This window comes from Opisthocomus hoazin, chromosome 3, assembly GCF_030867145.1.
Source record: "Opisthocomus hoazin isolate bOpiHoa1 chromosome 3, bOpiHoa1.hap1, whole genome shotgun sequence".
NCBI lineage: Eukaryota > Metazoa > Chordata > Aves > Opisthocomiformes > Opisthocomidae > Opisthocomus > Opisthocomus hoazin.
Window position 1 is genome coordinate 57304859 of NC_134416.1, and position 25760 is coordinate 57330618.

The 25760-nt window shown below is 42.1% G+C and overlaps 1 protein-coding gene across 10 annotated transcripts in view; it reads right to left on the reverse strand.

Annotated features, from left to right (window-relative positions):
* The window catches only part of DLGAP1 (DLG associated protein 1), a 451293-nt gene that overhangs the window by 24506 nt on the left and 401027 nt on the right, over nucleotides 1-25760 (reverse strand). For all 10 annotated transcript variants that reach the window (XM_075416406.1, XM_075416413.1, XM_075416410.1 and 7 more), the window contains 2 exons: nucleotides 10277-10650; nucleotides 6970-7061 (listed from right to left, as the gene is read on the reverse strand). In XM_075416406.1, coding sequence (XP_075272521.1) covers nucleotides 6970-7061; nucleotides 10277-10650 — 466 coding nt within the window. The remainder of the gene's footprint in view (nucleotides 1-6969; nucleotides 7062-10276; nucleotides 10651-25760) is intronic.

Sequence of the window (25760 nt, forward strand, 5' to 3'; positions counted from 1 at the left end):
GCAAGGCCTCCTGTCCCTCAAGAGATTCAACAGCACCTCCCAGTTTCATATTAACAAACTCGCTAATGGTGCATTCAACTACTGCATCCAGACAATTGATAAATATTGAACAGAACTGGCCCTAGAACTGAGCCCTGAGGAACACCGCTGGTGACCGGTCGCTGGACAGATGTAGCCTCATTCACCTTTGAGCTCTGCTCTTCAGCCTGTTCTTCACCCAGAGCACCATGAACCTGCTCATCCCACAGTAGGACAACTTGTCCAGAAGGATGCTGTGAAGGACAGTGTCAAAAGCCTTACTAAAATCTAGAAAAACTACATCCACCACCTTCCCTTCATCCACTGGACAGATGACCTTATCACAGAAGGATATAAAATGAGTTAAACAGGACTTTCCTTTTGTGAACTCATGGTGACTGTGCCTGATGATTGCATTTTTCTTTAAATGCCTTTCAATAGTACCCGGTATAATAATCTTCTGCGTAATTTTTCCAGGAACTGAGGTTAGACTAACAGGTCTGTAGTTCCCTGGGTCTTCCCTTATGCCCTTTTTGTAGACTGGAATAACACTGACTATCTTCCAGTCAGCAGGGACCTCCCCAGACTCCCAAGACCTTTGGTAGAAGATCAAGAGGGGCCCTGCCAGAACATCTGCTAGCTCCTTCAGTATGCTGGGATGAATCCCATCAGGCCCAATGGACTTGTGAACGTTCAGCTGATACAGCTGATGCCTTACAATTTCAGTGTCCAAACAAATGGATGCAGACCAAGAAAATTATGTTCCTGCTCCAACCCCACTCCCCACAGCAGCTCATCTTTGTCCATTGCCCAGAAGCTACAAGCCATGCTTGGCACCTGAAACCTCCTCTCCATCTTCCCAGTGATCCCTGAGGGAAAGGCAGCAGCCCTCAGTGCACTCAGCCTCCCTGGGGATGACACACTGCGGACCACGATGCCCTGCGATGCCCTTGGGACATGGACATGGAAGAGGACGAGGCAGGAGTGGGGTGAGTGGTGCTGCTTCCATGGCTGTCTCAGCACCTGCAGGACCTGGGTCCACTACTAAGAAATAATAATGTCAGAATTTCAAGTAATATCCCTGCTTCTGTGCTTTGCCCAGCTTCTCCCTCTCCCACTGCTCATCGCAATAGTACTGCAACACTGAGCCCAGGCTAAGTTTGAGGAATAAACCTTGTTGTGCTGAGAGGTTCAGGCCCTGCCCGAGGCTCTATCAGCATAAGCCCAGCTCCTTGGCAGTGGTCAGACCCCAACAGAAAGTGGCCAAGAGGGGGCAAAGAAAACAGGTATGCTATAGCGGGAAGCCAAGGTCTTAGCACAGTTCTCCACTGCCATGTCCCCACTGCCCCCCGCAGACGTGCTGTCCTGAGATGGCCCCTCTGCTCCCCCAGCATGGCAGTGGCAGAGCCCAAAGACTCGGGAGCCAGCAGCGTCAGGGTTCAGCCTGCCACTGCTGCAGCAAGTCCATGCCTGCTCCACGTGCCCACAGAGCAAGGGCTGTCCGTGTCTGGGAGCACCCCGGGGCTGTGCTCCCCTCTATCTGTCCTGCTGGCACATGGTATGGTTCCCAGTGACCGAGAGGATGGGCAGCCATCCAGCCCCGTCACCCTGGCAGGACACCCCTTCTTGTTGGCTGTCAGAGAGGCTTGAAGTCCAAGATGTAAGGGAGTGCAGGGAAGCCAGGGAGATTTCCAGGGAAAGGAAACGTCTAAGATCATGTGGGGACAGCACTTGGCCACTTTATGCACAGAGATCCCATAACCACTTTTCTTTTTTTGCCATATATTGGCCTTTGCATTGCAGAGCAGAGGGTGCTGGCAGGAGCGCTCAGCTTTCCACCAGGGCCAGGGCTCGAGGAGAGAGGCTATTGCCGACCACTGGCGGCTGATCAGAAATTTATGGCAAATTCTGAAAATGCCGGGCTTGGGGCATCCCACCAGCAGGCTGAGAGCCACCAAGGCGCTTGGGCTGCCATGACAATGGCCTCCTGATGTCACAGGCCACCTCCTCACTCCTGACTCCCCACAACATGGCAGCCCTGCCCCCGGCCACCACTCGCCGAGCTGCTTGCACCTGCAGTGCCAGCAACCCGAGCTGGACAGGAGTGGAGAAGCCTCAGGCAGCGATTGCCAGGCTCTGGGTGCTGCGGTCCAACACCCAGCGAAGCTGCCAGATGCAGTCGAAGGGCAACTATGCGGTCGGCCAGACCAAAGAGGACGTCTGGGGACTCTGTGGTTGGTGACCCAAAACCACAGAGGATGGCACAGAGCCAGTGGAGGTCGACCCACTGGAAGAGCAGAGGAGGTCGATCCAATTCTAGCAGACCTAACCAGGTACTGCAATGCTGATCCCAAGCTACGCTCGAAGAAGGGAGCCCGCTGCGCTGAGAGGGTCTGCCCCCCACCAAGACTCTGTGGGCTTGGGCAGGAGGGCGGGAAGCCAGGGCCTCAGTGCAGCCGGCCTGCATGTGTCTCCCAGCCATCAATCAATCAATTAACCTCCAGCCCTCAATCTCCCTTGAAACATGGTGGAGCTTCAGGTGCTTCTCGAGCTGTTCCTCCCTGCCCTGCGCTGCCCTCCCATCCCCAGCTCTGGGCAGCATGTCTACCCTGCCCTCCCAGGCACGTAAGCAGCACAGCGGCACAGGGGGGAGGTCACGCTGCGGCGCCGAACACACACCCTGCGCTGGGAACCTCTCTTGCCGACAGAGTTTGCAGAAGAAAGGAGGATCAAAGCATTCCCGGGATCTCTCACCCTCAGATAAACCTGATGTAACCTTTGCCTTGTGAAAGTTTCTGGGCAGCACTGGGGGGGAACAGCTGGAACAAGAGGGGGCAACACTCTGTCGAGGCCTAGCACACAAGCCCAGGTCAGGGCCCCTAGCTTTAGACAGAGAACATTATTAAGCCTTGCTTTTGAAACTGCCTCTCTTCTTCTGAATACCAGCTCAGTCACTCGCAGCCAGGTTAGGATCATACGATCGTAGAATAGTTTGGGTTGGAAGGGACCCTTAAAGGTCATTTAGTCCAACTCCCCTGCAATAAGCGGAGACATCTTCAACTAGGTCATGTTGCTCAGAGCCCCATCCAACCTGACCTTGAATGTTTTCACGGATGGGGCATCTACCACCTTCGGAATTTCTCAGTGGAAAAGCCAGAAAATGCTACAGACAAAAGCCAAGGAAATATCAGTTCCAGACCAGCTTAGTCAATATGCAGCTTTGAAGATCCCGTCCTGACTGGAGAGTTAAGAAGTTTGAGTTAGAGCTTAGGACGGGCCTGCTTTGCAGCAAAGACCCTAAAAATTGAATAGTTTTTGTTAGGACAGTAAGTGACCAAACCATGAAACCTAAATGAAAAAAAAAGACAAAACCATGGCTTTATATAGTAACAAAAGCCAAAGGTGTGATGTTTTTTTCTTTGAGGAGACAAGAAGAGTATTTTCGGTTGTTTTTTTTTGTATTTTTTTGGGGTTTTTTTGTGTTACTGCAGCACCATTTCAAATCATTTCACTTTATACCACTCCAAGAGGTATGTGTGGTAAACCACACTTTGTACCACACCAAGAGGTGGGGGCACCTTCCCTGGCCCCATAGAAGCCAGAGGAAATGGAGAAGGACTATATGTCTATGAACTTAGTTTCCCATGGCAGTGTTCTTACTTCAGAAACTACCGTTGTTTCAGCGTTCATAAATTCTTGTGATGTCAAACCAAGTACAATTACCAGCTGCTGGTATGACTAGGAGCAATAAGCAAGACAATTTTGGGGATGAGGATGTAACGGGAGGAGGTCTTTGGGCAGACAAGTAAAAATGCAAGAGAAACTAAAAGTGATTACAGAGCTATGGGACTGAGCCCCCTTGTTCAATAAGAATGTGTGCTAGTTGGCCTGGCACAATATATGGCTTCTTCTTTTCTGGTTCAGTAGAACTGGTTGACTTCCAACAACTCAATTATCTTCTGGAAGTGAGGAATGGAATGTGGTCCCTTGAGGTCAAGAAGAAGTCACAGGTAGAGAGGACAAACAGAAATAGGCAGAAATAGATGTGCCCTGAGATTGCACTGATCAGCTTCATTAGATACACATTTCAAAATTGCCCTGGAAGGGGTGGGTCATGTGAGGAAAGGGGAGGAACATTTTGGTTGGGGTTTTGTTAACATCATGGGGGAGATCAGGTGAGAGATAAGAGAGTAACAGCAGTAAGATCATGAGGTTACTGTGGAAAGAAATGCATACCAGTTTTTTTCCATGAGAAGGACTGGCGAGAGGAAGTCTATAAATGCTAGAAATGGCAGAGCTGCACTTAGGGAGCGGGTACAAAAAAGTTTATTGAGAGCAGGCAAGCATAAAGAACTGCAGATAAAATGAATAGCAGTGACGGATCCAGTTTTAATACGGTCAGGTAGCAGAAGGCATATTTATCCTTTGAGCAGTACAAAAGGAGGAGGACTCAGAGAAGGAGAACTCAGAGTCATTTGTCTTGGCAGGAAGCCCAGGTTACAGAGAGTGAAGGGCTAATGAAAGGTCTGAGTCGAGATGGAAGATGGAAGAGATAGAGTTGTCCTCCGAAGATGCTCTGTTTTTGAGCTACTTAGATCAAGAAACGGAGGCAAAATCTTTTCCTTACTTGGTCCAAGCACAGAAGCAGGAATATTTGAAAGGACATGAGGAGGTAAGGCTCCTTAGGGTGAGAATGACAGTCATACGAGCTGAGGGGAAGGGGGAGGAAAGAGCAGGAATCAAAGCAGGCGAGTGAAACAAATTTTGTATGGTAGGCTTTTAGTGCATTAAGGAAAGAACTTTCTTGTTTTATAACAGAGCACTTAATAGCTTAGGCTGGCATGGAGACATGATCAATTTACTGTATTTATCCTCTTTGCTGTGTCATTCTTCTTTTCTTGTTTTATATTTATGTAATATTTCTGAAGCCTGGAAGATTTTTGAAAACATTCATTTGTCAAAGATTCAACTCAAAAGGGCTTTTCTGAGGCTCTGCAGATGTTATGGTGTAGGGACAGGGAAGAATGCACTGTATTTACAATTCTATTCCTGTAACAGATAATCAATACATTGTGCTTTGCTGTGGTAAAAAAAAGGAAGGAATATGAGTGCCAAACTGTGATGATAAGCCCTTTGTGTCTTGAGTGCACTCATTTTCTAAGGATTAGGGGCCGTCCTTTATCAGCCAGTTCACTTCTGAAAGTCCACGATAGATTGCTGCTCGCCCGCCTGCTCCAAACAGCAGCAACCTCAACTTTACCAGCAAGGAAACCCCCAAACACAGCTGTCAGTAAGTCCTGCAGAAATACCGCTTTCTCAGGGCAGACTCTCATGGGCAAGTCTTACCTTTCTCTCTGGAGCAATAAAAACTGCAATAGAAACAGGACTTTGGAAGTAAGGTATTTACAAACAGCCATTTCCATTTCGTTAGTTCTTTGTTTTTCTGGGGTGGTTTTGGTTTTTGGGTGGTTTTTTTTGTTTGTTTATTTTTTGAGGGAGGAGGAGGGTTGGGCATTTGGGGTAGTTATTTCCTGTGCTTAGGCTGCAGGGAAATGGTCCTTCAGCATCTATTCTAATGTGATCATTTATCTAGGCTGGAAGAGTTGTGGCTAAATGGGGCTAAGGTCTAACACATAAAGAAATGTCTGCCAGCAAGAGATGTTTTAGCAGGTTAATGAGGAACTTTGTAACAGCCTAGCAGGGTCATTGCAAAATCACATTTCTCTTTGCTGAAATCACTCCAGCCTTTTAAAACCACAGGAAAGTACTCTGCTACTTTACGGGGAGATTTTGTTGAATTGAAAATGGTGTAGATAACGTGTTATTTTTGAGTATTTTTAGCAGACGTAGGAAAAAAACAGTGTGAAAATGGACATCTCCGCTACTCGCTGCTGCAGTCGACAGGCCAGAGGAGGGCAGGGGGTCCTAATTCTGTCAGCTCAGATTTGCTGCACCCAGGTTTTCTCTGGAGAGACTGCAAAGGCAGCTCCTCCCTCACCCACAAGCGATACTGTCCAGAGGCTTCTCCTACGATACCATACGGGAGTTATCAACAGAATGGCTCCAGGATCCAAAAGTTATGCTGGGCCCAAGCGGCTGCGAAAAAGGAACAAAAGACTTGGGTGAGTGCTTGCAGCCGCAGCAGCGCCGGGCAGGCCTGCATGCTCGGAGGCGAGGGGAGAGCCCAGCTTTGCTTCAGCCACTGAGTCCCGTTTTGGGCAGGAATTAAGATTTGCAGTTGTGATCAAGCACTCAGAAACTTTACGTGTCTGGGAAGTGCCACGCAGAGTTACGCTGCCCTGCAACGTACCTGCAATTTGTCATCCAAAAAGAAAGATAAGTCTTAAAGACAACAACTATTCTAGATTTAAATTTTTTTTCATTTTTACTGGAGCATATTTGTTTACTAATTCAGGTTACACTGCAGATTGGAGAGAGAGCCGAGTTTTACAGGCTTGCTTCTTTAATCTCAACAATTTTTTCCAAGGGAGCAGTTGTAACGCAGAGATGTCTGGGTGAGATACCTGAGCAAAAGCAATCGGTTTGGCTCTGCCACTGCACTGCTCCACGTGCCTGAAATTGTTCAGCTGAAAAACAAGGTAAACTTCCCCATCAGCTCTATGCTGCTGCAGCCATTCCGAGACTGATACTCCAGCTGCGTCACCTTCCACTGTTTAGGTAGATTTTTTTTGGGGGAAAAAGAGCTTATTAAAAGTATATTAACCTTTAAAATATGCATCATTTTTCTTCCAATTCTCCCACTGGTCCTGAAAATTCCCCTAAGAGAAAGAAGAGCTACAGCATTTATAAGACTCAGCTATTCAGCTGGGTGACCTAACAATTCATCCAGGAAGCAGGTTTTTATGGTCATGTGTGCAGGAACTAGGGCTCTTAAAAATTAGTTGTGGCATAATTATTTACTTTAGAAAAACAGCATTAACTTTTACTCACCACTTCTCCTCCTCTACTTGAACTCCTATGGACTGGAACTTACTGGTTGCTTTATTTTCACCTGCTTTGGAGGATTCTTCAGCACCATCAACCTTAAAAAAAATTAACCATGTAATTAGAATGTATTTTAGTAGAGACATCACCCAGCTACTTACAGTTTCTATGCATAATAACTACGAAGTGTCTGCACATGTAACTTGTACTTCAAGTACCTTCATCTAGTCAGATGGTTTATCTGTGTTGTGCCCATTTCTGATGTTATTAGTGAATATGCATCATTCTTGTTAATCTATAAAGCATTTCTGGTAATGTTGCCCATAAGACAACATTCTGCATGTAAAATGCAGATAGAGTTTATCCAGTATTTAGGTGGGTGCTCAGATTTGCTAGAGCAAATCTCTGAGCAGCTGTAACTCTACTTACTGGGCCACACCATTTGTTTTATTTTGCCTGTTAGTCTGCATGTGCATGCCTACGTGAACCCATGTCAAAATTATGTGTTTATTTTGTTTAAATGTTAGTTGCCCAAACCAGAGCACTGTAGAGGTAAGATTTAAAGAAAGCAGATGTGGCTCTTGGATGCATTTTCTTTATCGCTTCATCATGCAAACAGGTGGCTTCCTGGAGTACAGGTAGGAATTTTATACCACCTCTCCATTTCCGTGAGGAGATTTATACCAATGGTATAAAGTTAAAATTTAACCACAGATGTATCTTTGATCAAAATCACAAACTTCTGGGTCCAATCAGTGTAGTTATTTATTCCCAGTGCTATATATGACATAGTTAGTCATACAAGAAAAAAAAAATTGCGTCACACAGACTTTTCAGACCACAGCAGTGTTACGAAGTGACCTGTGGACCCACTCTGATCCTTGATGTACAAAATTTCCAGGTGTAGTTAGCATGTGTTCCACCAGTAATTAAGCTTGTTGAGACCCAGTTGAACAGCTTATGGAGGAAAAGTGCTGAAGGAGGCAAGGGAGTTACAGAGCTGTTCAGTGAAGTAGGGTACTTGCCCGATACTGAGGATTTTGGGGAGACAACTATGCCTTAAATCCCATAACTGACAGAGAGAAGCAGTCTGCTGATGCATGAAAGGGATTTTTCTTTGCTTTACTTTGCTTGTTTGTGAAAGAAGTTTACAGCAAAGGCTTGCGGTGTCCTAAGAGTGACTGAGGGGTGCAGAGGAGACGCACGGAGGTTCATCACAAGTGCACTTTAGGTTTATTTGTTAGAGAAGGAAGGAAACTAAGAATATGCCTCTGGCTAATGCAGCTTGCCCTGCTCTACAGAGATGGGCCAATCTAAAATTAAGTTGTATACCTGGCCTGAGTTCAGTCGAAGCCTAATCTAGGCTCCCTTTGCAGTTAGAGGAGAGAGACGGACTTCATGCTGACAGTCAGACGGCGGACAGCCTACCTACCTATTTTAAGGCAATTGTTTCTAAGAGAAGTAATTTTGGGCAGCAACATCTCTCTTACGGTGTTTCCACCCCCACACTACCCCTTCAGCGGTACCAGCACAACTGCTTGTGCAATGATGCTGCAAAATGGACCAGACAGCGGACTAGCAAAGTAGTTTTCTTTTATTTGTGAAGCCTGTCTGACTCTAAAAATCTCATTGATGGGCACAACTGCGAGGGTGGCACAGTGCACGGGCAGGAATCCTGTAAGGCTGCATCTCTGCTGAAGGTTTCGCTTCATATAATCCCAGCTTTTGGCATCTGCATTGGTTTGTACACAAGAACTACCCTGGCAGCCCCTCACGTACCATCCCCAGGCAGCTTTCACATATGATTATGTTGGTCATCTGTAAACGTCAAAGTTTTAGAGGGAGATTGTCAAAGCCTTGAACTGCATTTGGGACTCCATTTTCCTCAAATCTCAGGAAACTGAGGCCACTATACTTCTCAAAACCAGCATCTGTTACTTGCAGCAGCACTACCTGAAGAAGAGACAGCAGGGAGATGGTGTCTCAAGAGACATGGTTCACGTTACTGTTGTTCATTTTGGCTTCTGCAAATGTGGGAATTATTTCTTTCTACCCATTACTTTGCAGCGTGTTTGCCTGCTAAGGAGTCTTTGTTGCTTTGTTCAGTGAAACGAGGGATTAGGCTTGGCTGGGAATGCAAATAAGTAATAGAAGAGCTTTCCTCTACGCCTGTCCCACCTGGATCTTGCTCCTGTGTTGAACACTGAACATCAGCCCTTCTTTCAGAATATATCCAAAACAAAGGGCTGTGAAGCAGAAAAAGACTACAACAAAGGCAGTGAACTGAACCCACAGGCAATAGCAATTATTGCCCTTCCAAGAAGAAGTAAGAGAAAAGTCACAGCTTCTCCAGAAGCTGCCTCTGGGATGGCATACTTCTACACAGCACCTCGCGTCTCATCAGGTTGATGCAGAGATTTCACCGTAAATTCTTAGGCTTTGCTAATCAGATAAGCCTGTCCAGGCACATAGTGCTGTGTTTACAACCTCTGTCTGCAAAAAAAAAAAAAAAATCATGTCTTCTTGTGAAGGCTGATAAGCTGTGGGTTGCTATTCTATTTGCTTGGGATTGATCTCCCATCAAAACCTGTGTTGATTCTCAGTTGATTGTAAATTCAAATACTTTGCTGCAAAAGCTAATCCTGCAAGCAGATAGTTGGAGTCCTGTGCACATTCTTTTTTTTTTTTTTTTGGGGGGGTGGGAAAGGTTAATTAAGAAAGCAGATTAAATTAGTCTAGTTTATTTGAGTGAACTTTTGCAGGGTTTGTTTTCTCGCTTCACTCCACTAGAGGTAGCAAAATGTATTTTTTTTTAACAAGGGCAAATCAGAAGGAACTTCTCCTCTGCTCTTGAGACTGAGATAGGAACAATGCTGCCTCATTCAAGCGCCTACCAGATTATGAAATGCATGAATAAACAGTGACAATAAATTCAGTGAGGCTGGATGAAAATATTTTTTGGGTGATAGTGTAATGTAAATCATTGTTTTACACATTCCCTTTCAATGATTTAATTCATGCCTTTCTGACCCCTGCTGTGTTATGATTCATAGATTAGTGCTCATGTGTATAATTTGACAGAGCTGCATAACAAGCAGCAAGGAGACTTAAACAAATTCTCACATCTGATTTTTTTACGATAAATTAGGAAAACATCATTAGTACCAGGCAGAATGATTATGCTGCGGCAATTTCTACATAGGTATCTGTCAGGAAAAGCAGAAAAACACACAAAACATTGCATAACGAGCAGTAAAACAGATGCAGAAATCCAAAACAATGGCGGGCATATAATCCATGTCCTGTACTGTACCTGTATTCCAATAGATAAGCATCTGTTTTTCTTGAAGTGGTCCTTCTTCCTATCTTCTACCGCAACAGTGGCAATGGTTGTGGTGGTGGTGACGGTGGCAGTGTTGTTCCCTACATGTTGACTTGCAGGGCCATGGATCTGTGCATTGGCAGCTTCAATAGCAGCTGTCAGTGCCTTCATACTGTCCAAGCTCTCTGTGGAGTTGCTAAATCCAGACTGACTGATGATATCTCCCCTCTGTCCATGCCCATCCATATATGCATCTTGGGCAGACTCTGTGCTGCTCTGGGCTGTGATGGAAATAAATGGTTTGGTGGTAGTTCTTGGTGGGACTGGAGGTGGTGTCTTCTTATAGGTGGTAATGCAGGATGACACTGGAAAAAACATAAGAGAGTTCTTGATTTATTGACACTGCAGGGAAAATGGATGCAAATATGATCTCAAAGCATCGGTGAGTGTGGACAGACCAGATGTAAGGAGGATGGAGTTAGCCAAAGAGCTCCCAAAGGCTCCAATGTAAGTGCCATGGAAATACCTCACTTCGCAGTGTCCTCTGTTCCTACTGATGTCAGTGGCAGAATTGCTCGTTGGGGGAAAGAAATTATCTAATTGCCAACTTCCTCCTTAGTCTTTTAGGATCATTTTCTCCAGTATATTTTCTACTAACTGTTCTAAGTCCCGTGGGAACAAGTCCTTCCACCAAAATGTTTGTTCTGCTCATGGCTCCCAAACAAGATGATGAGTCTCCAATCACTTATCCTAGCTAAACTGTACTTCATGCGGTTTTACTGCAACTATTTTCTGTCTCTCTACCCTGTCCTACTGTGTTTACCAAGCTTATGTATAATTTTAAACTACGTTTTTCTGATCAGAGGTAGATCCCCAAATCACCCTACGTCAAAGTCTGTTAACATTCACCATGCTTGGACTTGTGTATTTCATACTAGAACACATCTCACTTGTTGAACAGATTTCTCAAATATTTTGAAATGCTTTATAAGCTGCTGAAGATATATTTAAAACAACAGTTTGCCACACCTAAATTTCTCATCATAAATATAGCATTTCAGTTCTGGAACAAAAAAGTTAGTTTTACACACAGGGAGTTAGCATAATGAAGTCAATGGCTAAAGCCTGTCAGTCAGTGGGACTACTTAAAGGAAAGTGTAAGTAGAAATGTTTGCAACAACAGAGGCTTTAATAAAAGTTTGTGAGGACTCCTCTTTTCATATTTTGAAGGCCATGCTCTCTTTGTAAGTGCTTCTATATGGATTTATAAGATTAGCTTGAGGTTCCAAGGTTAAAAACTATTGGCCTATGTTTACAGAATTACATGCAGAAAGCACTACATGGAGATAAAAACATCTTCCTTTAAGGGATAGCTCTGCATTACTGAAGTCCTGGAATGCTTTCAAATGAGGACAGAAAGTCCATTAAGAACAAAAAACAATCATGGTATGTTCTATTTTTTAAGAAAATAAATGCAGGCATGAACCTGTGCAAAGTTCAGACACAAACATGTTAACATAAATTCTTATTAACAGTAATCATATGGCAAGAAATGATTCATCAGATCATTTTAATTGGCAGACATCTATGCCACCCACATAAAAGGTAACTCTGCTACAGCTGTTCTGCTCTCTGTTTGCACTGTATGTGCTTGTCGAGCCAGAAGCCATTATGGTATTAATTTGACTAGCTCAGATCCGTATGCCTCGTATCTCCCGATAGTTGTAGGAATAGTTATAGCATAAAAGGTGTTTCCAGGGCATGAAATCACACAGGTTTTTTTTTTTAAGGACTCTAGCAGAAGTTTCTGATAACATGTCTAAACCCATGTCAAACATGTTGAATGCTAATGGAAAAAGAGTGTTTCACTAAGGTAGTGAGGGTTTTGAAACTATGATTCACTTCTAAAGACTCAAACAGAAACCACATCATCTTTGAGAGAAGACATGGCGAAAAATGAACTTGTCAAATTTTAACTCTGGGAAAGTGAATAGTTGATAAAGGTTAAAGGTGTTTTTTTAAAGTGCCTGTGACTAATATCTGAGAACTAACAGAAAGGACACAGTTTTACAAAGGGGATTGTGAATTTTGTGCTGTTCTTCATTGGTTTTGATGCTGCCGACAAGCATTTGTTGCGACAGTTCATATTCAGGTAAATCAGCTGCTGTTACTGCAGCACAACCATTTGTTCCAGGACTTACAGAGAACTGTGGAGACTGCTGTTTGGGTGATGATATCACAGAAGTGACCCAGGTGGTTTGTGCTCTGGAGAATGTTCTCTGAGTGGTGGAAGTGCAAACCGAAATTCACCACTGAAGAATTCGAAGCACATACACGCGCATATATCCAGGTAACACTTTGGGAAGCCGGTGCCCAACTTGACTAACAGAGGTTTGTGTGCAATGCTACTTTGCAATTCAGCAAAGTATAAATTGCTCCATTTAAAATATGCCAGGCAGGGTCATTGTGGAGCTCCTGGGGAGCCAGCACCTTCAGGACATCCCAGCAAGGCACTTAAGTAGTGTTTTTCCCACATAGCAGATAGGGAAATGATAATGAAACACAGCTGAAAAGTGCTCTTAGGTAGGAGAGAGAGCTTCAAAAATAAAAAGCAAGCCTTAACAAGACTGGTCCCCGCATCACTGGTCATCTCCTCCCCTAGAAAGTGAGTCAGTAGCAACTGTCTATTGACAGCTACCAGGCACTCTGGACACAGCAGTACAAATACAGAAACGCCTGATTAAGATGTCTTTCATTCTGTTGGTAAATGTACTCAATAAGGAGTCTAATCCACACTGCAATGAAAGATGTTTGCACTCAGCTAATTAAATCTGAAGTTATTCTTAAGAAGGGGAGAGAATTGACAAGTTGTACGGTGAAATTGTAAAGAGAAACAGCCAACGTTCTTTTAGCAAGTCAAAACAAATCCTCAGTTTCCTGGAGTCACGCAGCACATACTGTACAGCTCCAGAGAAGCAAAGTGTGCAAGTCATAAAAGAACCCCAGGCACTTCATTACTGGAAATGATGTAAGCTCCCGCCGTTCCTCTGCAGAAACGACAACAAAACAATGCTCGGGCCACCGCCGCCGCCGCCGGAGGCAGCTGTACTTGGAATGTCGTAGCTGGCCAAGTCCTCCAAACGGCCGAACACAACAACGAAAGGGATTCGGCGCATCAGTTTTTCTCCATGCACTTTCAAGAACCTGGCAACTTGCAGCATGGCAACCTGAAGGATCTGCTGGCTTTTCAGTGGCTACAGTATTTTAAATGCTAAGCAGCTTGAAAAACAAAAAGAGTAGTCCCCGAGAAAAATGACAAAACCCTGGTGCTCTCCTTATGCGGCCAAGAGAGCCTGAGTGTTCAGTTGGTGTGGGAAGAGCACACTGCGTTGCTTTCTGTCCCCGTGGGCGAAGGGGAAGATCTTCCATCAGCAGAGATGGACTGGCCAGCAGGATGACTCTGAGGGAGAAGATTACAGGGTCATGGGATGTGTGAAAAAGATGGAGAACTCCTCACTTCACACACATGGGACTTTCAAAGGGTTTTGCACATGAAAATTAGTTTAATTCACATCAGGAAATGAATTTAAAGGGCTGTATAAATTCCCTGATAAATACGTTCTTGAACATGGATCAAGGAGCGAAGTTCCGTACAGGAACTGCTCTGACTGGAGTGTCAAGTCAAAGTCGTCTCGGTTTTCATTAAATTGTTTAGACATGGAGTTAATCAGAAATAACTTTTTCTGAATAGCAAACGTGTATATGAGCCCTCAGTTTGTCACAATATACAGAACCTTTTCATACTATTTTCCAGAGCACACATGCTGCTGGAGCAGGTATACATTCCTCTCCTAGGGGATATGCAAGGTTTAATCCAGAAACTAGTTAAGTCATGTGCAGAAATCCTCTGACTCCCAAAGCACTTGAGTCAGGCCCACCATTTCCAGCTGCATCAATCCACTAAGCAATGCTCTCCTTTTCATTTTGATCTTTATCCTACTTCTGTGGCCTGCCTTCAGGTTACAGTTTAATCCCAAATACCTAGTGAAAAAGCACTTTCTCTGGATTTAAAAAAAAAGTCCTGGTGTTTGTCCTCCTAGCCAGTATTTCCAAACAACTAGCTCATGGGACAGGAATTTGGAACAGGGAGTGTCAACCACCCAGTTCAGAAGGAAGTCTAATGATAAAAAAATAATCCCAGATTGCATAATAATAAAGGCTTGAATTTGAATGTTTCATTGTAAGAGCACTTCAGTTGTTTAAACATGCTCACTAGGGAGATGAGCCCTCGGGAACAAACATCAGCACGCAAACATAGATTTTTAACTCAGTGAATGGGTGCTCAGGAGAACCCCAGGCAAATTAATATTTGTGAAGAGATCAAATTCATGCTGTACTTTGAACAGTTCAGGTCATGAGATATGTAAGCAATATCTTCCTAATCTGGCAGTCTCATATGAGCTTGGTTAACAAATACAAGAATAAATGAACGTGCAAATTTAAAGTTAATTAAAATAATAGTGTTTCTCTTGAGAAAAAAGACTAATTCAGCAGTCTGAAAGGAGCAGCAAAGGACGCAACTTCTGCACAACAAAATATTAAGGTACAAGGCAGGAGTTCTTCCACCTCGCCCAGATAGACCTCCATCTTCTGACTCACTGTCTGTTTAACGAGTGCGTTAACAGCAGTGACCTTGCACTTCACACAACTGCAACACAAACCAAGGAGGCCTAAGCCTCACAACTGCAGCCCGCAGCTCCCCACGCAGAGGTGCAGTGCTTCATTTGGCTTGTTAGACTCAAACAGAGCTGTTCTTCTCTTTGCTATGCACTTATTGCCTTGCTTTGGTGATGTCCAGGGGGGGAATGTTTGGAACTGGGGTTTCAGGTCTCACATGGTTATTGTTGCATGCAAAAAACTGGTATGAAAACAGAGCGTGCATTTTCTTAATAAAAAACTCTTTTCATATAGCAGATGGCTTCTGAGGATGCAGAGATTTACTATTTAAAAACTGAAATAAAAATTTTCATAGGAAGTTCTAAACTGCCCAAGGGAATAATACCAGAATGAGTTATGGATGTCATTATCCCAAATGAGAACTACTGAAATCTCTGTACCATGCCATCTTCATGGTTCTGCCAAGGCCATGCTTTTTCCATACCCACACAACTGCAAAGCAAGATATCTTACCCAACAAAAGCCTAAGCTGCCCTGGATTTGGAAACAGGCATAACTGATAATGAAAATCCTGCAGAAATCTATACAAAGTGTCGAAATTACCTATACTGCACACAATAGCACCACAGTGTTAAGATTTAATATCCCATGTACTCTGAGGTCTAAAAGCTGGTGCTGGTGATCTTTTCACAAATCTGGACACTTTTGTTCGCAAGCAGGGTGCCTCAAGCTTCCTAGCTGGGTACAGTAAAGGAACTTCTGAAACTTAAGAGAGTGGTGAGACTAAACATGGCTCGTCCTACATCTCAAATGGATTGAGTTAGAAAATCTGTGCATGCGTTGTCAGTGGATGACAGGTGAATATTTCAATGGCAGATTTTTCTTTTTTAAAGTCTGCTGCTGGAAGCTGCTGATGCCAGTCAAAAGTTTAATTGCTGTCCCAGGGAAGCTGAATTACTGTACATAGAACAGGTGAGACAGCCAAAGGTATCTGCTAAATGCAGTTTATCACTAGGATATCACCACAAATTATGGATGCACAGACAAAATTCAGTACGTGTAGACTTCCTATCAGACCCACTTCACTTCTTGTACTATATAGCCATAGCTGGACTTCTCTATACATAAAAATTACTAGTATATTAACAGCATACAAGTTAAGCAATTCAACTTATTTGACCCCAAAGCCAAGAAGTCTATAAACAACTGAAACTCTGGAAAAAAGATTTCACATAAACTGAAAGTCATTACCCAAAGTGGACCCTTGCTATGATGGCTTACAATACTTTACACCTAAAAGCTGTGATCTTTACTGGTGTCAAGCAATTAGGACTTGGCTTTATCTTTTCTGAAGACAGAGATGAAATAGGTAAGAATATGACCACATGCAAACTCTAGATTTAGTTTGAATTAATACATATGAACTGCCTTGCCTTTTTAACTGGAGTGCCCAGCTGGAGGGGGCAGAAGTAGCATTTGCTTCTGCCACTCCCTCGCCAGCCCCTATCTCCATGAGATCAGACTGCACCGTACCTGTGAAGATGGTGCTTCACAGGTGGATTCAGCCCTGGCCACGGGTCCATGAAGTGTGGTGAAGTTCTATACCCATGGATGACCTGTGACTAGCTGCTCACACTGAAATCAGTCTGGCTGAGAAGGAAGACAAGAAGTGAAAATATTTTGGCCTTGTCATTAAACTCTGGCTACTGACAAAGCATCTGGATAAACACCACCAAGATCTGCAGGGATGATAATGTGAGTATGCTCCAGACAGATGCTCTCTGAGAGCTTCGAAGGTTCAAACTGCTTTAAAACAGTCATGGTAGAAGGAATTTGATACAGAACATCAACCTCTACATTCAGTGAAGCATGTTGGAGAAGAGTCAAAAGAAAAAAGGAAAAAAAGTACAGCAGCGTGGTCTTTTTTACTTAGCATCTCTTTTCATCTGTACAGCACTTTTTTCTGAGAAAATCAGGGAAACACTGATCTATAGCTTAAACTAAGTCTAGCAAACCATTCAAATGCTTTCTGCAGTTCAGTACTTCACCAAATTCTTCATGCTTCCCCCCCTTTCACAGCACTCATGGAAAAGAAGAAACAGAATTTTAGAGTAAAAAAAAGATACTTAAAAGTATTTTGTGTTTCAGAACTCACGTGTCATAAAAGTACCATGGTAAGAAATTCATAACATTTCTGAATATCAATACATTCATCTTTAAAAGACATTTATGGAAAACAGCGGAAATCTTGTGAAATAGGGTAGTTTATCCCACTTAGACCAAGAATGTGTAACAGCAACGATATGCAGCTTGATGAAATCAGATCCTTTTCCCGTATATTTACCAGGAAGTAACTTCACTGGCACTTTGATAAAACACTTTATTATGTGTTACTGCAGCACTCTCAAATTCCAGAATTTGCATCTTTTTCCCTCTGGCAATACTGTTAATAAAACCAAAAGGGCAATTTTTTTTTTTTTTTGATGTGGGGTTGTTCTAAACAAATACAGACACATATATATAAGCAACTATTTAAGTGAAAACACAGTGCAAGAACCAAAGCCTGGACTTTTGGAAATGCAGGAGGTTGAACTTTTTGCAAGTATCTAGCCACTTTAGCTAGGAAGATGTTTTAAAAAAGTTTCAAATCCAAGCATACTCTGAAAAACTAATCACTTTTTTTTTTGACTACTGAAGAATGGTTGAATGTAAAGACTTGAGCTGCAAGTTCGCATTGCAAGTTCTTGGGGCTAATCACTTGAAAATCTGCCTCTTATTTACATTTCAAAACTGCATCTGGGTTCTTGAAAACCTGATCTAAACTGGGAATACACAACCTAATTTCCAGACTACACCTGTAGCTGTTTCAACATATAGTTGTGCAGTGAGCATGCCTAAGTGGAGCTCACGCTTGCTGCTCTGTTTGGGCATATTACCATAGGTGCTATTTCTCAAAATTATCATCAAAGTTTGTAACTACTGGTTCTGGACATATAAATATACTCTTGTATACATGATTTCCCCTCAGTTACAAATGGAGTGTTCAATATCAGAGCAGCCAATGCAGAGGAGACTTGAATCCTGTCAAAATTGGAGATGCATCAGAGCAGATGTGTGGTCAGAAGGAAGCCCACATGTTACTGGTGAAGCAAGTACTGTGGGCTGTGCCCTCCTTTGCAGTTCATTAAGAAGCACTGAGTTTTGTCCTTCCTGAGCCTCTGCTGCCAATCTCTCATCCTCCCACAGTGGCAATGGAGATGACTGATGATAAAGCGAGTTCAGCAGTCAGTCATTTTAGGATGAGCTTGTCATGAGTTTGATGGAGAAATTGCAGGTTGAAATTGCACAGCTTTTGTCATGCAGGAGGTCAGACAATAATTAGGATTCTCCGCTTCTAAATCTGTGGATCCCAGATACTAACCTGTGAAACTAGAGGAGACTTAAGCCAGTCAATTATTTCTGAGTAATCTGATCATGTAGCATTTAAGCTAGCTAGATATTAACGCAGTTGGACATCATTGTTTTCAACATTACTGCACGGATTTTCTTTTTAAGCTCTTCACTGCAACTAACTTTCAAAAGGCAATATTTGGCTGGGGTATTAACACTTCAAAGTGTGATTCCTGTATAAGAAAGAAAAGACTGTAAAAGTTCTTCCCTCTTCCTCAATCTGGAAATGTACCTTCTTTGTTTGCTGCTGCTGTTAGCAAGAAAGCAAGTTTCTACTGGTTTTTACTCCCAGTGGTTTTCTGAATACTTATTAAACTTAAGGAAGGGTAAGCAGAATTCTGTATCATTGCACACATTGGCATCAAGCTGATCTTACAGAATTTGACTGGTGATGCATCTAAATTGGCTTAGAAATCAATGAGTTTAAATTGCTGCAAGCCCACCCCTGATGTGGTCACATTTAGAAGTGGATATGACTGATAAGGTCTTTTTTTTTACACTTAAATGAAAATGCAGTGCAAATAAGAGTGAATCATTTAAAGAGTTTATCCCAATTAACTCTATCAGTTCACTGATTTAAAACTGATTTCCTTTTATGCAATGGTGTGCAAACAAGCTGTCCATTGTTATCCATTACATCCAGTTGAATCCACTGCAAACTGTATAGGTGTAATTTGACCTGATGGCAACTGGTGAAGTTTAAGAGCTGCCTTCAATTTTCTGAGTCAAAATCAGTTCTCAGGGTTGCTCTGTTTGAGTTCATTTGTGCCTACATGGTTTGGTTACTTTTATATCTCGGATGTTTTAAAAGATACAATAAAACACAGAACACAATGAGCAGCTTGTTGCTAATAAACTTTTCAAAGCTGACCCACACAGGGGGAAGTTCTGCACTAGGAGACAGGTATATATATACATGTAGGACAGTTATATTCCTCCAGTCGTTAGGGGACTGGTATACACATTAAGTACAGAAATGTAGGCACACCAGTTTTGCATGTTATTCAACCCTAAGGCTGTTCAGAAACTTTAAAGCGATCAAGAAAGTAATTGCTCTGACATAGACTATTCAAATGTGTTTAATATAATCTATATGATACGGAATTTACTATTTTTGGTACAGTAGCCACCTACTTTATTAAGCAAACTGCCTCATGATGCTGATGTGTATACGCTGTGATTCCTCACAGCGGAAAGGACTTTGTCACCCGATCCACCGAAGGATTCAAATCTCTTTAAACTCTTAAATGAAAGTATATGCTAAAGCTTTTTTTGCTCAGTTCCCAGTGGCATCAAGGCTTTACTGCTTTCACATGTCTCAAAAGTCTACATTTCAATTTGTTTTGAGAATCTTATGCTACTTGATATCTAAGATTACATTAAATAGTTTGGCTAAATGTTAAAAGTTATTCAAATGACAGCGATCATGAAGGGCTGCTGTGTTTTAATCAGATATATGTTGGGAAGAAACAGTACAAATGCCAAAGACAAGAAAATAAAAGCCAATGCAAACTAAAAGAAGAATGCGATTGATAAAAGCAATATGATCAGCTTTTTAGCTGCTACTAATTGCCATGAAGCACCACAAGAATTGATTTATATAATTTTATTATCTGTTTCAATGTAGTTCACTATAACTGAAAAGAGCTATGCAGGTATAACAACAGAGTATGTTATACTCAGAGAGAATTACTAACAAACCTAAGTGTAAAAAATCAGCTTTCAGGAAGGAAAGCATCATGTGGGTATTGAGCAAGAACATCTGTTCAGCCAGGGAAGGACTAACTTGTTTTTATGCAGCCAATACCGCATTCTTCAGCACACTTATCTCTTTTGGGGTGTTCCAGTCCAAGCAAGAATGTCTAAAACAGGCAAGTAATGCTCGTGTGTTTCCTCAAAAAAAAGCCCAGACCAAAAGCAAGAGCTGCTTGTAGCAGGAGGAAAGAAGGGAAGAGGGAAAATTACGACTAAATCCACACTCCAGGCTGAACCGTGACTTGTCACATGAGAGAGAGAATTGGGACCCAGCTCAAAACCCTCCCCTGCTAAGGTTATCAGATGACCTGCTAAAAGTCACCTATTGGGGCAGATCCTCTAGTGCCGTGGGGGAAAATCCAGTCCTGTGTCAAATGCGGAGGAAATGTAGGCACGGGTTTTACACAAGAAATCATACTTATCTTTGGCCTAATTTCAGGTAAAATAGCTAAACTGACTCAAGCCTGAGGACAGACACATTTTTCAAAACCTAGAAAAACCAGAACTGTTTGATGAATAAGGTGTATGAAGAATGTGTATGAAACATGTATTCTGTGTTGAGAGGATTCAAAATCTACAGCAAAACCTGAATTCTGTCTTCCCATTTTACATTCAAGTTAAAAAATTAGGTACTTGCTCAGTAACAGGTTTGAGGTCACTCAGAGTGACTTCATCTCATCCTTTTATCTGTTTTCTTGTTTTTATGACAAGAGTCCTAGTTAATAATGCAACAAATCAGCTGAAAATACTGACTTGGTGTGAGAAGTTCCTAATGATCAGCCCAAGTGTCCTCAGTACAGAAAATATTGACGTCTCATTTACAGTCACCATAGTGCTCATTTACAGCCACCGTAGAGTACAGATAAGAGCATTTCAATAAATCTGAGCACAAAAATCACTTCTTGTTTTGATCCTGAACTAGCAAGAGGACAGCACGAATTCCTAGAAGACGCTTAGACAAAGAAGACAGGGGCCCTGGTGCACTTGAAAGAGGACAGACCAGTCTTGTGTTACTTTTAGACAAGATTTGAGTGAAAGACATTCTAATGTCTTTCCACATATTACTCCACTTATTAAAGAAATGCCTGTAAAACAGGACTTGAAGAAATTCAGAACCACAGTTTGTAGGAGGTGTCAGACACAAACTCCTATAACTCCCTTGGAGACATCTGCTGCATGTCTGATGATAGCTTTTTTTAATATATTTTTTTGTTCTGTTTGTTTTTTATCTAAAAAGCCATCAGTTTACTAGAGGTGGAAATTCTAAAACTTGCCAACATGATCCTGACACCCTGATGGCTGAATTAATGTGATATCATTCCCGTGGCAAAAATCAGAGGTTTATTTTACATATTTTCCACAAGGACAAAGAAACATTGCCACAGTAAAGAACAAATGTTAGCAAACTTTCCTCTCCCAAGCACATACAGGATTTATGTTTCAGTTACAACTTCCTTTAGCCAGAGATTCCGCAATTAGTACTCATGTCTCAGCCTAGGATAAACCTCCATTTTCCCTAATCTCTAGATAGTAAAGTAATATTAGCATTTCTTGCATTTACATAACTCTAAAAAATGAATGATGCATTTTGTACTGGCTTATTTGAAAGGTAAGCCCAAATGTTTTGTGCTGGCTGAGTTAAAAGGTAAACCCAGGCCATCTATTTAATACGTAAAAAGAGAAAGCAAACACGCCCAAATGAATTTTGACACTTCAAAGTATTCAGACCTTTTGAATCTTCAGACTACAGAAATGCTTTCTGAAGATCACAAGGCCAACACAAAATCTTTGCAAACAGCAGCAAAGTGAATCCTACAAATCCATACAATTTCACATGCACAGAGCAAATCCTCCACACCTCTGAGTGCATGATATGCAGGAAAGACCAAATTTTTAACCAATTTTGGAGTTATCTTCCTACCATTTTCTTCCCCAGGCCGAAATTTCTTTTCTTTAATCATCCCTCTAGTCGGACCCATTTATTGCACACACCTATTTCTCCTTCGAACTCGGTGTTTCTTTTGGAATAAGAATCTGTGTCTGAGGCTTCTGTCTCACGGTGAATTAGAAGGTAACCCAAACCTCTGACTGAAGATGCTCCCACAGGCACACGGGATATGAAAGAAAGGGGAAGAATCAGATCTGGATCCTTGTGTCCAAATTGGTCAGTTAAAAAAAAAAAAGAAGATAAACTAATAGAAATAGCTGTGAATGTTCTATGAAGACAAGCATGCTCAGCAGAGCAACGGACAGCCTGGTTCAACTCAGGCTGTTCAGTTCGACTCTGTCCACACTGCTTTGCTTGAAAACCTTTACATGACCTCAACTTCTGTTTGCATGGATGTTTGAAGAATGTCTGTCTTAATACCAGCACCTTTATCTGCCTGGTTAACATTGCTGAGAACATGTGGTTATTCATTATTTGTTATTCTCATCAAATTACAGAGTCTGAGCAGTATCACTGTCAAATGCCAACAACCCAGCACAAAAAACCAAATAATTAAAATCCACAAGTGATGAATAATCCAGAGGCCAGGGTCTGTTTTTCATAATTTGTTAACAAATGATAATCAAATACACGTGTAGTAATGAGGACTGTTCACATACAACTTGGGAACTGGGAAAAATTATAAATTCAAGATTAATATCAGTTCCAGTGAGTAAATCAGTCAGCTCTTGTTACCAACAGTATTAATATCTTTTACTCTTTATCATAAGGGATCTAAGAGGATATGCAGACTGTGCATAGCTGTAGGTCACAGCAGCATCATCCACGGCTGCACTGCACCCAGCTGAGAGAATGGTTTAAGGGTGGTTGGCTGTTTTCCAGAAGAACTATTACTCTGGAGTAATTATGCATTCTGGAAGTGGTTTAAACTGAATCACAACACCTCCACTTTCTATCTGGGATTAAGGGTATCCAGACAAAGACTTATTCTGGAATAACCACGGTACTTTTGGAGAATTTCCAGAGTTAGGGAGACTTTGCTGCAGAGAGGAGTGTGGCACACTGAGCCAGCAGTCTCCTCCTGTGACCTCTGTTTTCTTTGGAGTCTGTCAAAACTCTGGCAGGTCTGATTCCCCTCAGCCTTTAGAGACTAAAAAGGGCAATATTCAAGGTACTTGGGCTCAGGGACCTGCGTGAAGAAAGCAGCAATGAAGAGTGTGCATGAACTCGCCTGTCTAATATTTCTCAGGGCACAGGCTTCCCCACCTGCAGAATGATTAGAAAAAGCATAAACAATTAGTTTTTAACAATTTCAAAGGCAGCTTATTACACCCACAATGTCATTCTTTTGTGTGCAAAATTGCTGTTTAATCCATGTACACCAGGAACAAAATCTACTCATAAAATCAAAAGGAACTTTGTTAATGTTTTTCCTGAATTTAGCAGTTAGGACTGTGGATGAGTCATATTTTCCTTGTTATCCCTTTCAGTTGACTTTTCTATACGTGTCCTGAATGTGCTATGTATTAACAGCCAAGTAGGCCACCACAGAAGTTTTCTTTGAGATTGGGAACCTGCTGATTTGACCTGTTTATCAAGAGAAAAAGTGCCATCTCAACAGGACAAGATTGTTTCGTATTTTTCCTCCCTCTTTTCCTCTTGTGGGCAATTTCTTTTTAACCCTACAGAGCCAAGTAAAAAGTAACAGGTCTAGAGTATTTTATTTTTCTTATTTTCTAATATAGGTACATTATTCAAGAAAAAATATCGAAATATCGAAATATTTTCTTTATATAAAAGTTTAAATTGTGAAGTTGGAAAAGTACACCCTTAATGTTCTTTGTATATGTCTGTGTGGAACCTCTTTGTGTTGATTTTTAAGCACTTGCAATGGAATTTAGACTCTAAAACAAGAAATAAATGTCTATACTTAAGAACAACCCTAAAAGTGCAAAACCTGCCATGACAGAAATGAGAATAATTTCAAACCTTGCCATGCTCATACAACAGAATGGACTCGAGCTCTGTTGAGCCTGTTAGAGTTAGGCACTATTCACTGTAATTCAAGGTAGTATTACAGTCAAAGAGCTTTCAGTTTTAAAAGTGTCCTAAGCTGCTCTGAAATATTGCAGAGATTTGTTTTCCTCACTTCCACTGTACAAGTTAAAAGTAAGACCTCCTAGAGCATTGTATTAGCCTCATTAAGGAGAACTGAGCTAATGGTACTTTCCCCTCCCCTGTAAATTAGATGCTGTTGAAAGAAAAAATGGGTTAAAAAGTCTACTTTTCACATTCTTCAGACTGCTGCATGCCACTTGGTTGAGAAACTGAGCTTCCTGTGAGCTTCCAGAGCCTGCCATGTGTGAAATCCATCCTACGTGACAACTTTAACATCAGTTGCATCATTAACACATGTTCCTGTCTGCCCAAAGTTTTTTTGCACTTTGCCAGATGAGACAGAGCCTAGATGAATTGTTACTGTGCACGTGCAATTTTCTAATGAAAACAATATGGGCATGATTATTCTTGGAAATGCATTTGGAAAATCTTATGCTACATGGTATGATAGACATCAGGGTGACGGGTAGGTGAGGTGCTGGAAGCATATGTGGTGTAAGAAAGAGAAGTCCACAAGTACAACAAATACCTGTGTGTGTGTGCTTGTCTGAACACCCAAACATAGCCACCCATGCATACACATGCAAAACCATGTTAATTTTGAACTCTGCCTTTGAGCTTTGCTTTTGTTCTTGTCTTATATGACACAACAAATTTGAAGGCATGCTTTTCTCCTGAGCTTTTATTTGTATCTTGGGTTTCTTAAAGGATGCTCCTTTCAGGTGGTGTTCTCATCTTCCTCGGTATATGACACTGGGAGAGATTATTTGGTCTATCCACAGCTTCCAGGCAACATATGTGAAGTCCCAAAGTATCTTGCAACACTAACCATTCTGACTCAAACCACGGAACACCCCAAAACACCCCAAAACTAAATGAAAACACATAGAACTTGCAGTAGAAATGCTAACACCTCAAAAGTTAAATGCTACATGAGGAGAACAGAAGAGCTTCAAGGGTTCGGCCAGTGTCAGGGGCTCTTCTAGCTAAGGGTGAAGCTATGCTGGTCATCCTGTCCTACAGGTAAACTAGTTTATTTGACACCACAGACTGGAGTTCAGAGGTTGATGCCTCCAGTATTAAGTGGTTTGAATTCAAATACAACTTAGTTCCCCACCAGTTCTTCACAGAACAGCATATGGAGAGATACTCATGAATCTTTTTTCTGGAAACAGTTTTCTTCAGCTTTAAGGTAAGTGCATATGCATGTGCATGTATTTGTATAAAGGTGTTACTGGGACATGGAGGGAATTATAGTTAATAGCACCAGATGTCCTACGGCTTTGTGTCAAAGACAAAGAACCTACAGCTCAGTTGCTCACACAACCTGCTTGCTATGGGCTAAAAAAAATTCTGCTTATGAACAAAATAATACACATTATTTCACTGCTCATTCTAGCACCAACCCTATAATTACTGCATTCTCAACTATCTTCCACATTCCCCTTGAGCTGTGAATTACAAGCTTTCAGCATATTGGATACTAGTACTGTGGCGTGATTAGATTACCATTTCCACAGGTTGCCA